This window comes from Gossypium arboreum, chromosome 12 (genome assembly GCF_025698485.1).
Source record: "Gossypium arboreum isolate Shixiya-1 chromosome 12, ASM2569848v2, whole genome shotgun sequence".
Taxonomy (NCBI): Eukaryota; Viridiplantae; Streptophyta; class Magnoliopsida; order Malvales; family Malvaceae; genus Gossypium; species Gossypium arboreum.
This window is the reverse complement of record NC_069081.1, coordinates 112,462,305-112,474,945: the sequence shown is the minus strand read 5'-3', so window position 1 is coordinate 112,474,945 and position 12,641 is coordinate 112,462,305. Positions and strand designations below refer to the sequence as shown.

At 34.4% G+C, this 12,641-nt stretch overlaps 3 protein-coding genes across 4 annotated transcripts; 2 read left to right on the top strand and 1 right to left on the bottom strand.

Annotated features, from left to right (window-relative positions):
* The first annotated feature begins 401 nt into the window (after positions 1–401).
* LOC108478783 (probable aspartic protease At2g35615) lies at positions 402–2,055 on the top strand. Its single transcript, XM_017781242.2, has one exon. The coding sequence runs from the start codon at positions 518–520 to the stop codon at positions 1,868–1,870; it is 1,353 nt and encodes a 450-aa protein (XP_017636731.2). The 5' UTR covers positions 402–517; the 3' UTR covers positions 1,871–2,055.
* Positions 2,056–3,705: 1,650 nt separating this feature from the next.
* On the top strand, positions 3,706–8,173 carry LOC108479369 (uncharacterized). 2 transcript variants are annotated; one of them, XM_017781920.2, is made up of 4 exons: positions 3,706–4,779; positions 6,297–6,352; positions 6,444–6,636; positions 7,502–8,173. In XM_017781920.2, exons 1-4 carry the CDS (start codon positions 4,144–4,146, stop codon positions 7,868–7,870), a joined length of 1,254 nt encoding a protein of 417 aa, XP_017637409.1. In that variant the 5' UTR covers positions 3,706–4,143; the 3' UTR covers positions 7,871–8,173. The 2 variants fall into 2 exon arrangements, with proteins under 2 accessions (XP_017637409.1, XP_017637408.1); XM_017781919.2 differs by having other exon boundaries at positions 3,709–4,779; positions 7,499–8,173.
* On the bottom strand, positions 8,059–11,551 carry LOC108479368 (protein EDS1L-like). Its single transcript, XM_017781918.2, has 3 exons — positions 10,999–11,551; positions 9,043–9,822; positions 8,059–8,952 (listed from the first exon to the last, which is right to left on the bottom strand). Exons 1-3 carry the CDS (start codon positions 11,335–11,337, stop codon positions 8,224–8,226), a joined length of 1,848 nt encoding a protein of 615 aa, XP_017637407.1. The 5' UTR covers positions 11,338–11,551; the 3' UTR covers positions 8,059–8,223.
* Positions 11,552–12,641: the final 1,090 nt, after the last annotated feature.

The window sequence follows — 12,641 nt, the reverse complement described above, 5'->3', positions numbered from 1 at the left end:
TTAAATTTGGTTTAAATAATAAAACTTTACTAATCTTTCCAAAGAAACAACTAAGGTACTTTTACTAGATTATAAATACAGAAATTATGAGGTTAGATTAAATATACAAGTTTTTGAAATGAAAAAAAAATCTGAACTCACTTATAGTGAGAGTACATCATATGTCATTAAATTCAATCACATTAATCACATTATTATTAAAACTCTATATTATTATAGCTTAAAAAATTAATTCAAATCATGAATCAAATCAAATTTAGATTTAGTGTCTTAACTAAATGACTTCCCTGAAGAGATAACGGTAGCATAACGTACAAAGTTAATTTATGATTGAATACAACAAATTAAATGCCACAATGATCGAATGAAATTCCCTATTTTCGTTTCAGCTGATTAATGCAGCTAACTTTTGATCCACATCTAAGCTATAAATTAATATGTTTCTGTAAAGCTTAAAGTAAAATTAAGCCCCCCTCCCCTCCCCTCTCTACTTAGCTCGTAATATTTCTCAAAAACAATGGCTTCAACTTTCGGAAACTGTTCAGTATTATCTTCTGTGGTTCTACTAATAATGTGCATATGCTTGACTCAGTGGCTGCTAGTGTTTCCAGTTGCAAAAACCATCCCAAATGGCTTTTCGGTGGACCTCATACACCGTGACTCCCCACTCTCTCCGCTTTACAGCCCTCTTGAAACCCCGTTTGATCGTTTCTACAATGCTTACAACCGCTCTATCTCTCGCATTAATCGTTTCAGGCCAAGTTATTCCGAGGCAGTCTGGTCGGATATAATGGCGAGCGGGGGAGAGTATTTCATGAATATCTCCATTGGAACCCCACCAGTTTTGGTGCTGGGGATAGCCGACACCGGCAGTGATCTCACATGGGTTCAGTGTAAACCTTGTGAAGAATGTTACCAGCAGAAGCCTCCTCTGTTTGATCCTATGAAATCCTCCACCTACAAGAGCGTTCAATGCGGGTCTGGTCCCTGCAATGCATTGGATAGCTCCGACAGAGTCTGTGATCAAGAGCAGAACACTTGTAAATACAGCTACTCCTATGGAGACCGCTCCTTCACCAGAGGAAATGTTGCTCTCGAGAAGTTCACCATCGGTGCAGCCAACTCTACTCGCATAGACAGTCCGGTTTCCTTTCCGAACCTAGTGTTCGGCTGTGGGCACAAAAACGGTGGCACATTTGATGATGTAGGTTCAGGTATCATCGGCCTTGGTGGAGGTCCCCTTTCTCTAGTCAAACAATTGAGTAAATCCATCCATGGCAAGTTTTCCTACTGTCTGCAGGCTCCGGATTCAGCAGCGAAATCAAGCAAGTTAATATTCGGCACGGCAACCGACTCCAATGTTGTTTCAACTTCAACTCCCTTAGTAGACAGAGACCCTTCAACGTATTACTACGTGACATTAGAGGCCATCAGTGTAGGAGACAAAAAGTTGGCCTACGGCAGAGGATCAGCTTCATCGGCAACATCGGAAGGCAACATCATCATCGACTCCGGGACGACATTGACGTTCCTGGAATCAGAGTTCTACAACAGCCTTGAATCAGCGTTGGAGGAAGCAATTGAGGCGAAACGAGTGAGTGATCCCAAGGGGCTTCTCAGCCCATGTTTCGAAGCCGATAAGGACATGGATCTTCCCATTATCACGTTTCATTTTAGCGGTGCGGATGTGAAGTTGCAGCCATGGAATACATTCGCGCAAGTCCAAGATCATATGGTGTGCTTCACCATCGTACCTTCCAATGATATAGCCATTTTTGGGAACCTGTCTCAGATGGATTTCTTGGTCAGTTACGACCTTGAAGAGAGATCTGTCTCCTTCACGCCAACTGATTGCACCAAAAATCATTAGGCTCGATACCTAAATAAATCAGTGATTAAATAAATGTGTGTGATATGATGATCTTTAATCAATATATGATAAGTCGTTAATTGTGCAGCTGACCATTGGGTGTTTGGTGTAATGTGATATATACACATGGCTTGGTTATGACTTTGTAAAGTCGCACTTCAATGCACATTATATTTGAGTTAATTAAATATTGATGTTTTTGTCTTGTCTCAACTCAATCATCTTATGTTTTTCGTCCTATCAATCAGCTTGTGTAAACACCAAATTCAACCTCATTCTAACAAAATGTATTAGCGAAACAAATTGTTAAAAATGTGATTATGACATGCGAGTTAATCCATAGTATGAAATCACTGAATAGAGATAAAAATAATTTATTCGTGTCAGCCATGAATAAAGCTACTTTTTCTTAAAAAGCAATTATGTTGAAAATGGATTTTTATAGAAAGTGAATTAAACACATGATCAAGTGCATCAACTTTAATATCTACTCTACCATTATTAATGGAAAAGTCATTTTAAGAGTTCAGCCGAATAAATTTATTATCATTTAAGGGTGTGAAGTCAGAAATTATTTGTGAGCATCGGAATTAAAATTAATGTATTTTATGCAAAAGTGCAATTTAAATATTTACTAACTCATAACATGATAAAATTTAAAGGAGCAAAAGTGCTTTTTGTCCATTTTAGGGCTTGACATCGCCCTATTGTCATGACATCTGTCACGACATGCTTGAAGGTTGAATTAAAAAGAAGCAAAAAGTAACTTTATCCATTTTATAATATTTTTTATTTTTTTACTTTTAAAATTGTATTTTTAAATTTTTGAATTGATATTAAATTGACAAAATTGTAATGATTAAGAGTTAAATTTATTAATTTTTAAAAATTAGGATTAAATAGATAAAATATATAAAATATTATGGTCAAAAGAAGACTATACCTTCTAGTGACTAGAATTTAAAATTAATCTAATTAAGTGATGAAATAAAAAATAAAATCAGTAACCAAAACAAAATTCGAGAGAATATTTTTTTAAAAAGGGTAAACTATATAGTTGATCATCTAATTTTTATAAGTTTTCATTTTAAGCATTAAAATTTAAAAAACGCATTTTAGGTACTACCATTAACAACCATTTTCATTTTGGTTATCCGTTGTTAATTCAATGTTCATTTAATTACTAAACTTTAGTAAATTTTCATTTTGGTCACTTTTTTATTTTTTAATTTCCTTTATTTTTTATTTTTAGAATTAATTTTAATTTTTCCAATCAAAGGAAAAACTCGTGGTTTTGAGGAAATTATTTGAATTTTATAGGAAAAACTTGAGTTTTACAAGGAAAAAAACATTTTATCTTTTAATTTCCTTTATTTTATTTCCATTTTTAAATTTAAATTTAATTTTTCAAGTAAAAAAAAGAGAAAACTCGAGTTTTTACATGGAGTTGAGTTATAAGAAAAACTTAAGTTTCATTTTTACAACTGAATAACTCAATTTCATGTAAAAACTCATGTTTTTTTTCTCCTTTTTAAATAAAATTATTTATAAGAAGGAAATGAGTGACTAAAATGAAAATTCACAAAAATTAGGTAACTAAAATTGGTGTAAAATAACATTGTCTAACCCCAAATTAAGGATGACCAAAATAAAAACAATTGTTAATGTTTGTGTCTAAAATGCAAATTTTTTATTTTTAATACTCAAAATGAAAATTTACAAAAGTTAAACAGCTAATAAGAAGAAATTATACAAATAATCATCAACTATGACTCAAGTTTAAATTTTCTAGTTTTAATAATTTATACAATGAAATTGATTACACCGAAAAAGGGTTCAGCAGTTGAATACCCTAAAAACAAAAACACCTTACTTTTGCTCCGATCGAGAAGGGAGATTACATAAGTAAACTCTGATTTCATAAATCCAAAAATAATAATCTCTCCCTATATAACTATAACTAACATCAGCTAATTTTCTTCTAATTGAATAAATAGTAATAGTTTAAGAAGAAGAAAAAAAATTGATGACGCATAACGGGGCGGGCAGCCTGGCAGTCCAGTGCCTTAGGCTAGGCTAGCGTCTTGACTCCTGTCTTTTCCACAATCGGGAATTTCTCCCAGATCTTTTTTCCTCAGTTGTTCACTCGTCCAGTCATTGCTCCTCTCTATTCTTTTCACGCTCTTTAATGCTACCATCTTACTCGAAGCCACTCAAAGCCTCTTTGCCTCTTCCTCTTTCTTGTTCTTTGCCTTGGGTACTGGCCTCCATTTATGGCAACCTCAGGTGAATGTGAAGGTGATGGTGAAGAAAATGAGGAGCAATTTCTATTTCACCAAACCCAGAAGCTGCTTTCTTTATATCTCGGTGTTAGTTTCAGTGTTTTCTTGGCATACCTTCCCGAGTCTTCCCTCGCTTTGCTGCCCAAGTTGCAAACCCAAACGAGAGATATCACAGCTAGGCTTTTAACGGCCGAAGAGCAGTTGAGGCAAATGAAGTCTAGGAGAAAAGAGGACTCCAAAGCTAACGCCAGAGTGGTCGAGATCTTTGCCACCCACAGGAACACGTGGCAAGCGGAGGAGAAACAGCTCCTGCAGCAGATCCAGGATCAGAGGGCCAAGATCGAGGAGTTGGAGAGGGAGACCCATGAATCCAAGCGGAGAATTGAGGAGCTCCAGGACATTATCGGCTTCATCTCTACTACTAGCGGAGCTGCTGCTGGAGAACAACAACAACAGCAACAACAAGAACAAATGGAGGAGGCATTCGCTGCGGAAGACACCAGGGATGACCAACTCAAGTTTAATGGTGTCCTTAATGTTGCTCACAATGGGAATTTCCCCTTCACTCCCGATCTATTAGCTTCTGCTTCTTCTAAGTTCTGGGCCGACAGAGCTACTGTCTGGCAGGTTTGTTTCACTCTTCTTCTAAATCATCATCTTCTCTTTTTTATTATTATTATTTTTGGTTGCCAGGCAAATACTAGATTAGAAGACATTTTTTTTATTATTTCTTATGACTGGAACTGTGAATGATCTCATAGCTTTTCTCTCTTTTTTAATTATTAATTGTGTGGAAAAAAAGGAGACAAATCATGGTGAAAAGCCTTAAATCAGTAGGAGAAAAAACTATAGCTTTTCTCGCAACTCTTTGTTTTTGGCACCTTCTCTTCTCCCGCATGAAATTTCTCACACTACGTATTATATCCTTGTTGAAATTTTGAGCAGAGAAGGCATTGCTTTGCTTCTTTTATTTTTATTTTTTTGGTATAAAGAAGCTGCAGCTTTGAACTTAGAAGGGTTGCTCTATGTATTGCTTTTCTTCAATTTGATAAAACATGAGCGTACTGTGTAATGAATCCAAGATCCTTTTGCTGAATGACCACTCAGACCGGTTCTAGGCTATCTATTACCTCTGCTTCGCATGCTGACTACTAGTCTTCCTTGTACTGCTAGAAGCTTTCTGCTTAAAGCTGAGAATGAAAAATCAACTTAATGTCGTCTTGCTCAAGTATCTTCATCATTTAGAAGTTTTAATCTGCAATGAAGTTTTAATTAAGTTTGTATTAGGCTTATGTATCATTAACACTTAATGCATAAAGTCATCCCTCTCTTTACTCGATTCTTTGTTCCTTTTCACGATATGTTGGTTTGGTGCCCACTCAAAAAGTAGCTTTTAGTTTCTGATTAGGCCCTTCGTTGGAGCATGTGTTGGACCACCTTTATCTAAGACAAGACAAAATCATAACCTTCACAATTTCCTTTAAGGCTTCTATTGGTTGCAAACAAAGCAGCTTCAAGAAGCATATATACGGTTTTCAATCAATTCAATATCCTTCAAAAGTCGTAATTCTACCTCAGATCAATTAACTATGATTCTTATCACACACACACAAAAAAAAAAAAAAAAAAGAGTGAAAAATAGTATAGTTTTACAACCGATAAATAATCAACTAGAATGTGTGTGGTAGGCACTATTTATTAGTACCATCTGAAGATATTAGATCTCTGAGAACTTTTTCATTTTCATTTCATTGGCTACTTTTTCTTTTCTTTTCTTTTTCTTTCCGTTATTTGGATGAATTTGATCACTACAACTTTTAAAACTCTCCATGAGTGCTCTTATCTTGATTCTGGTCTGGGTCTACTGGCTTTTGGGAGAGAATGAATAGCTGAGAGATGAGAATGTGAAATTGAATGCCATTTGTGAGAAATTGTTTAATATTGCCATCTTTAATCAGATTGTTAAGTATTCTCATATCTGTTTAAACCTTTTAAAAAAAAAATTATGTTCAGCATGACAAATGGTGACGATTTATCAGCTTTGTATTTGGATATTTGGGCTTTGCCATTTTTTAATTGCTTCCCGAATAATTTGCTATGTCTGTGACTGTTAAAGGTTCATTGCTGTCTGTTTATGCTTGCAGGATATACAGTGTGAATCTCTTGAATCTTTGTATCATATGAAGCATTTTGTTGCAAGGTACAGTATAACAGTCTTGATATTGGTTCTTGAAATATGTCTATATGAAATGCTGAGGCTGATGAAGGCGCAACTTATGTTTTCTCTTCAGAAGGGAATCACCTTGGAAGGTAGATGGTGAATCAACTGGAGTTTCCTCTAAACTAAAGCTGCTTGAACAGGAACTATTGAATTTGGAAAAACTAGGCAAAAGTGATTTTTCAAGGGTACCTTCATTAATGAGGAAGCAGGCCAGAAGATATCAAGCTCTTACTGCAAAGATTGATGATCTCTGCAGAAGAATGGTAAGACATGTCTGCCTTAGATTTTATTTTTCTGTGGTACATTTTTCTACTTGTGAATTTTGGGCTTTTGAGAACCATATATATACCACATAAAGTTTAAAATTGAAACTCATGTAATTAGATTTTTATTCCGGATTTTGTGAGGAACCCAATGATTCAATACCAATTAGGACTTGGTTTTCTAGGGGTATGGAAAATTATAGAGGCATTCAATATTTTCAAAAAGAAAACAATGTCCTGAACTTTTTTTTTTCAATTAATGAATCTAATTCCTAAACTTTTAATGAAAGTTGATTTTATTGCAGTTGATTATGATATTAAAATTTTGACTTTAACTCGTATGACCAGTCTTTTGGTGATGAGATGGCATACTAAAGTGGAATAGTATTTTTATAACTAAAGTTTTTGTGGCTAGTTTAGGCCACATGACCAAATAATTCAAGTTGACATTTCATGTCATAAACCAAAATGCGATGCCCCACAAAGTTAAGTTGGGTATTTCGCTACGAGTTGTCTTAAATCAGCTCTTATATAAGTGTAGGGATTACTAAAGGACTAAAACTAGGGAAATGAGATATTAGAGAAACCAATATTAGACTTGGACTCTTATCTTATTATACACTGTACATGATACATACAAGGAATGACACAATTGTTTACAGTTGAGCCTAACTTGCTCTGGTGAAGCTTGGGGTGTGAATCCATTGACTTTGATCTTGTCAGTTGGAGAGTAAAATATCTGTTTTCTGTTTCTCTCATGCCAATTGTGGTCGTTAGGTTACTATTTCTTTGCCAAGATGATAGCAGAAGTAGATCCATCATACTGTGTTGTTTGGCTTAATATTTGTTCTTAATCTTGCAGCAGGCTAGTGATCCCTCTGAACCTACACTCAGTGTAGAGTTTCGAACACAGAGGCAGACGGAGTTTTTGCTGGAAGCATTTCGGCTTCAGCAGCATGCATCTGAAACTGGTCAAAAGCTAATGGCATTACAAACCGAGATAGGGAAGAGTTACTACAAGGATGATATTGGAGGGTCAGGGTCAGCCAAAGCGGGCACGAAACAATCCATGGATTCCATTAGAAACAACTTACAGGAAGTACAAAGAAACTTGGAGATATGGTTGGCCAGAATTATAGGAGACCTGGAAGGGATTCTGGCCAGAGATGGCTCTTGCTCTTCTCGTGTTAGGGAATACTGCGTTTCTAGATACAACAGTCATTTTGTGCAGTAGTAGAAACAAATATTGGTCTAACAAAATACCCTCTCTCTTAGTAAATATGAACTGATAATGTCATATAGTAGTAGTTCTAGTAGTTAGTTTATCTGCGAGGATGAATTACATTTCAATTAACAGCAGCGTATGTAATTGTAATATTCCTTTTCGTCTCCAGCAGGGCAGCCTTAGAAGTCCAATACTCCTTTTAGCTAGCAATCACCGAATCTTTATAATTAAGCATTTTAAAAGGAGTGAATGCCTGATTTGGGTTTTTCATGGCAAGCATCAAATGAAACAAAGTTGTTATACTTGTCTGAACATAGTATTTTGGGGCACGTAGTACCAGAGTTTGCATGCATGGAAATAACTTAGATTTCTCTGTTGATCTGCCCCTGGATTGGAGAGACGGATTTGTGTTGGATAGGAAGTGTCATCCACCATTTGGTAAAGGAGGAGCCTTTCAAGAACACATCATTACTTATTTGGTTGCTACGAATCCATTCATCCAACTTTCTTTCCAGATTTATAGTTCCTTCCCTGATAACTTCAAATGCTCCAGGGTCGGCAGTCCTGTAGAGCAGCAGCAGCTCCTCTACCTCAGCCCAGAAACAGGACTCTGCACTTGATTCCACCGGCATTCTTAAGCCATGCTCACGCCATCTTTGAGTGTATCTGTAGCGTCTTGGTCTGCCTTTGTACATATAGGGTCCAGTGTCTTCGTTTTTCGCATGTCGATAATAATTGGCAATGTCCAAAGGCTCGACAATGCGACGGTACTTGGTTGCAAGCTCTATCCAATCTTTTCGGCTTTCGAATGGTTCAGGGAGTTCATACCTATTCAGCATTTCAATGATCTCATCCCATATTCCTGTTAGTTCCAGCCTCGTTACATTTGCTTTGAAATCATCCTCGTATTTTGATATCCTGAAGGCGTCATAATAGCCCACCTTGCACAATGCAGATTTGCTCTTGTACTCTTCTAGTTTTGCAAGTCCTAATTCAATTTCTTGCATCTTATTATCCATTCTTTGCTGGTTACTTAATTTTTGCTTTTCGTGCTCTCCGGCAGCCCGAAGACACAACCTGGCCCTAGTGCTCTGGAATTCCAAGACACCAGCAATTAGGTCATGTTAGAAATAACACAGCCAAGGGCATATTTCTTGACAAATTGAACAAGTGATACTTACCAAGCCAAGGTCATCTAAGGCAATTTTTGTTGCAATATTCCCAGCAGCTGCGTCACTCGACGAGAGTGGAAGCCCTTCCAAATGATCTAATTGAGCAACATTTTGCCAATTCAAGCATCCTTGAAGCTCGCTTGGATAACCCAAGTGGTCGTTGAGGCTTCTCTCAGCAATGGCATTAAGTTGATTCTCAGAGCAGAGCTGAGCAGAGTAGAACAGTAGTTGAAGAATAGCATCGGCATTTTTTACCACAACCAGCTTCCCATGTCCAGGGAGAAACACAAAAGTTCCACAGGGCCTATAAGGGCTTAGCTCAATGAAGCTTGCCACAGTTTCCAATATTGGATTTGTGTTTCCCATTAATCGGCAGGCAGCATGGCTGGCAACAGCTGATGCATTTCTCATCACACTTGTATAAAACGTCGATGCTTCTCGAACTGATCCCTGAATAGGAAACATTGCCTTCTGGCTCAACAGTTTAAGGATCTGGTCTAGTTCCTGCCCCATGGTAGACAAAGCCGCAAGCAAAATCCGGGGGACAATATCATATCTCATCACAAAATGCAGAAAAAAGTTCGACCAATTCTCTCTTATAAGTGCATGGTTGAAAATGAAATCACCAACAAGAGGGGATCCGAATGTCACACAAAGAGGTGACATCAAGGTTTTCCCAGGTTTCAAATAGTGCTCCAAGAACCAAACTGTTGCTAGGATAGCAATGGCGCCACCAGATGAATGTCCAGTAAACACTATCTTCTTCTTCTCCTTAATAGCTTTTTCTACCTGAGAAATGTCAAAATCTATAACTATCAACTTCAAGCTATGCTTCTTTTATACCTGCACAATTCCATTTTTTTGGCCCAATGGTTTGCTTTTAATGCACCATCTTTACCATCTTAAAACTCTATGCCCTTTTTGCACCATTAAGTTGGTAAATTGGATCTAATTTCAGAATCAAATTTACTCTTAATACAGCACCTTTTATTACTGTGTCGTTTTCATCACATTTATCGTTCATATGCTTTCAAAACATTTCACTATCTATCAGTTAAACATCACACACACTAATTGCAAAAATGTATAATTACTAATATAGTAATTATACCTTTTAAAGGAATTCTAATTTTCTAAACTGGTAAGAGTTTAATTATATCTTTAAATAATAATAACAATAATAACCTTCGATTTAATGTCAAAATAATCGCAATTTGTCAATCCACATGCATTGATACATATAACATGGATTACCAATATATGCATATTTTTACCCAACAATCAATACAACATAGAGTAAATAAATTACATTTAAAATGTAATTAATTATTATATTATTTTTAAGTTAAAAATAAAGATAAAAACAAAAATGAAAGATTTTATAAATTAGTTAAATACTTACAAAATTTTAGATTTTTGTAAAATAGTATAATATAATAATTAATTACATTTTAAATAATTACATTTTAAATAGTATAATTATGAAATATTATTTTTAGTAATTAATTTTATCAAATAAATATCTCATCTTTTACTTTTATTTTTTGAAAATTAAATTTATTTTATTCAAGAGGATTGATTTTTGAGCAAATTTTTCTCACTCATACCTGTATATTGGAGTTCCTACCATGTGCATATCAAATTCAAAACATGTAAATTGACAAGTCACTACATGAAATCAAAATTTTAAAATTTGACAAATCTATGGTGAAAGCTGTAATCATAAATGTAACCGGTTAAATGGTGATATGAAATTTACCCCAAATCTCACAATCTCAACTCAAATCGGTTAGAGTACATAATATCCAGATTCAAGATGCATTAACGAATATAAGTAGTAATCGACTTCTAAACCATGAATTGAGTGAAGGCGCCACAGAGAAAAGAGATATCATAAATATTTGAATAATTCAAAGCGAAAAAAGAAGAAGTAAAGAGATGTGTCAATGGTAATCAAGGGGTTACCTCAGTTTGAAGCGAAGATTTAGCCAAAATCATGTCAAATCTTGTCAAAAACCCTTTATTAACGCTTGCAAGTTCATCACGTCCAATACTTCTAAGAGATGTGGCCACTTTATCCTTGCCTTTGGGACACAGCAACTCCGACCCATCAATCTTCATTTCCCCGAAAGGTTGTTGAGTAAACCAGTCACCCACAGACCAGGATCCAGGGAAGCTGATCAATACTTCCGATGATTTTTGTACAAGGTAAGGCTTTTCCGGCGACTTATGTGCTGCCATCGCAATCCAACATGTTTTCTTTATCAGTTCCCCAGAAATTTCCCCAATCGTAAGGCTACCCATTTCCCTTTAGAATTTGCAAAGCTTTAGAAGCTGTTTTAGAAGCTATGGTGTTCTTTCTTTTTTTGCTTGGCTTTTAAGGTTGAGCTAAAAGAGTTGAATGGCAAGAAAGTCCATGGAAACTGGTGTTTTTTTTTTTTCTTCCGATAAAAGGAATTAAAAAAATGAAAAGAAAAAGACCCTCTCAATTGCGTATTGACTGCTGGAGTCGATGGGTTGATTATAAACTTTTGCATCATTAGTACAATTTAAGTGACTTAATTATTTTTTAAAAATTATTTAAATTATTAAATTATTTAAAAAAATTATTTAAATTATTAAGCTGTTAAGTTTTTTTTTTAAGTTTTACTAGCGAGTCCCAAACTATAATTTGATAATCGATATTATAAATTAGTACTCATCAATGAATAGAATATTAAAACCAAGTTGATATGACATCAATGTCGGAAATTGGAGAATTTTTTTTTTTAAATTTAGTTAATAAATTTGTGACATCTAAAGCTATTTAATAAAAAATTGAATTGTAGAATGAAACGGAAATAAAAGCTTTCGATTGGTATAAATAGTGCTAATAAAGAATATCATATAACATCAATTTTAACAGTTTAATAACTTAAATTAAAACTTTTGAATTACCCTATAACAATCCAATTTTAGGCGTGTAAAAAATGTGGTTTGAAAGTTAAATATCAAGTTATTAATAAAAATTTTCGTTAATTATAATAGGATTAAATTGTAAAATGTAAATTCTATTAAATTTTATTTTGGAAAATGTAAGGGATTATTATAATATATAATGGTCTTATGATAATAAGTTAATTATTATTAATTAAGTTAACTAAATTACTAATCTAAGTGCTGTATATGTGAATCAATTCATCCTCTTAAGTTGCGCCGCCTTAGCTAGCTATGGAAAGAAAAAGAAAAATTCAAAGTTTATTTAGGCATTGTCGGTCCAAAATTGATAAGTTAAGAATGTTCCTTTTCATTAGATTTTTATGAAATTATGATCATCTCAATCTAGCATGTCTTACCCATATACTGAAATTTAAATTATTAAATTAAAAACAAATTGCCATATTTGATGAAATTAAATTTGTCAGTAATTAAATTGTGAATAATATGTTTATATTATGATAGAATTAAATTAGAATGTAGTGAAAATTGATTGATCTTGTTAGAATTTAAATAAGTTTTATAATTAATTTTATGAAATTAGATATTAAATTAAATAAATTGAAAGATATTAAAAATTATGTTATAGATTAAAAGCTCGAGGTCCTTGGTGAATGAATATCAAATTATAT

Excerpts from the sequence above, each read along its gene's own strand:
- LOC108479369 (XM_017781919.2), top strand. The coding sequence starts at position 4,144 with ATGGCAACCTCAGGTGAATGTGAAGGTGATGGTGAAGAAAATGAGGAG. Across the intron at positions 4,780-6,296 it reads ACAGAGCTACTGTCTGGCAG|GATATACAGTGTGAATCTCT; the intron begins GTTTGTTTCACT and ends TTATGCTTGCAG. Across the intron at positions 6,353-6,443 it reads ATGAAGCATTTTGTTGCAAG|AAGGGAATCACCTTGGAAGG; the intron begins GTACAGTATAAC and ends TTTTCTCTTCAG.
- LOC108479368 (XM_017781918.2), bottom strand. The coding sequence starts at position 11,337 with ATGGGTAGCCTTACGATTGGGGAAATTTCTGGGGAACTGATAAAGAAA. Across the intron at positions 9,823-10,998 it reads AATCTTCGCTTCAAACTGAG|GTAGAAAAAGCTATTAAGGA; the intron begins GTAACCCCTTGA and ends GACATTTCTCAG. Across the intron at positions 8,953-9,042 it reads CCTTAGATGACCTTGGCTTG|AGCACTAGGGCCAGGTTGTG; the intron begins GTAAGTATCACT and ends TTGGAATTCCAG.
- LOC108478783 (XM_017781242.2), top strand. The coding sequence starts at position 518 with ATGGCTTCAACTTTCGGAAACTGTTCAGTATTATCTTCTGTGGTTCTA.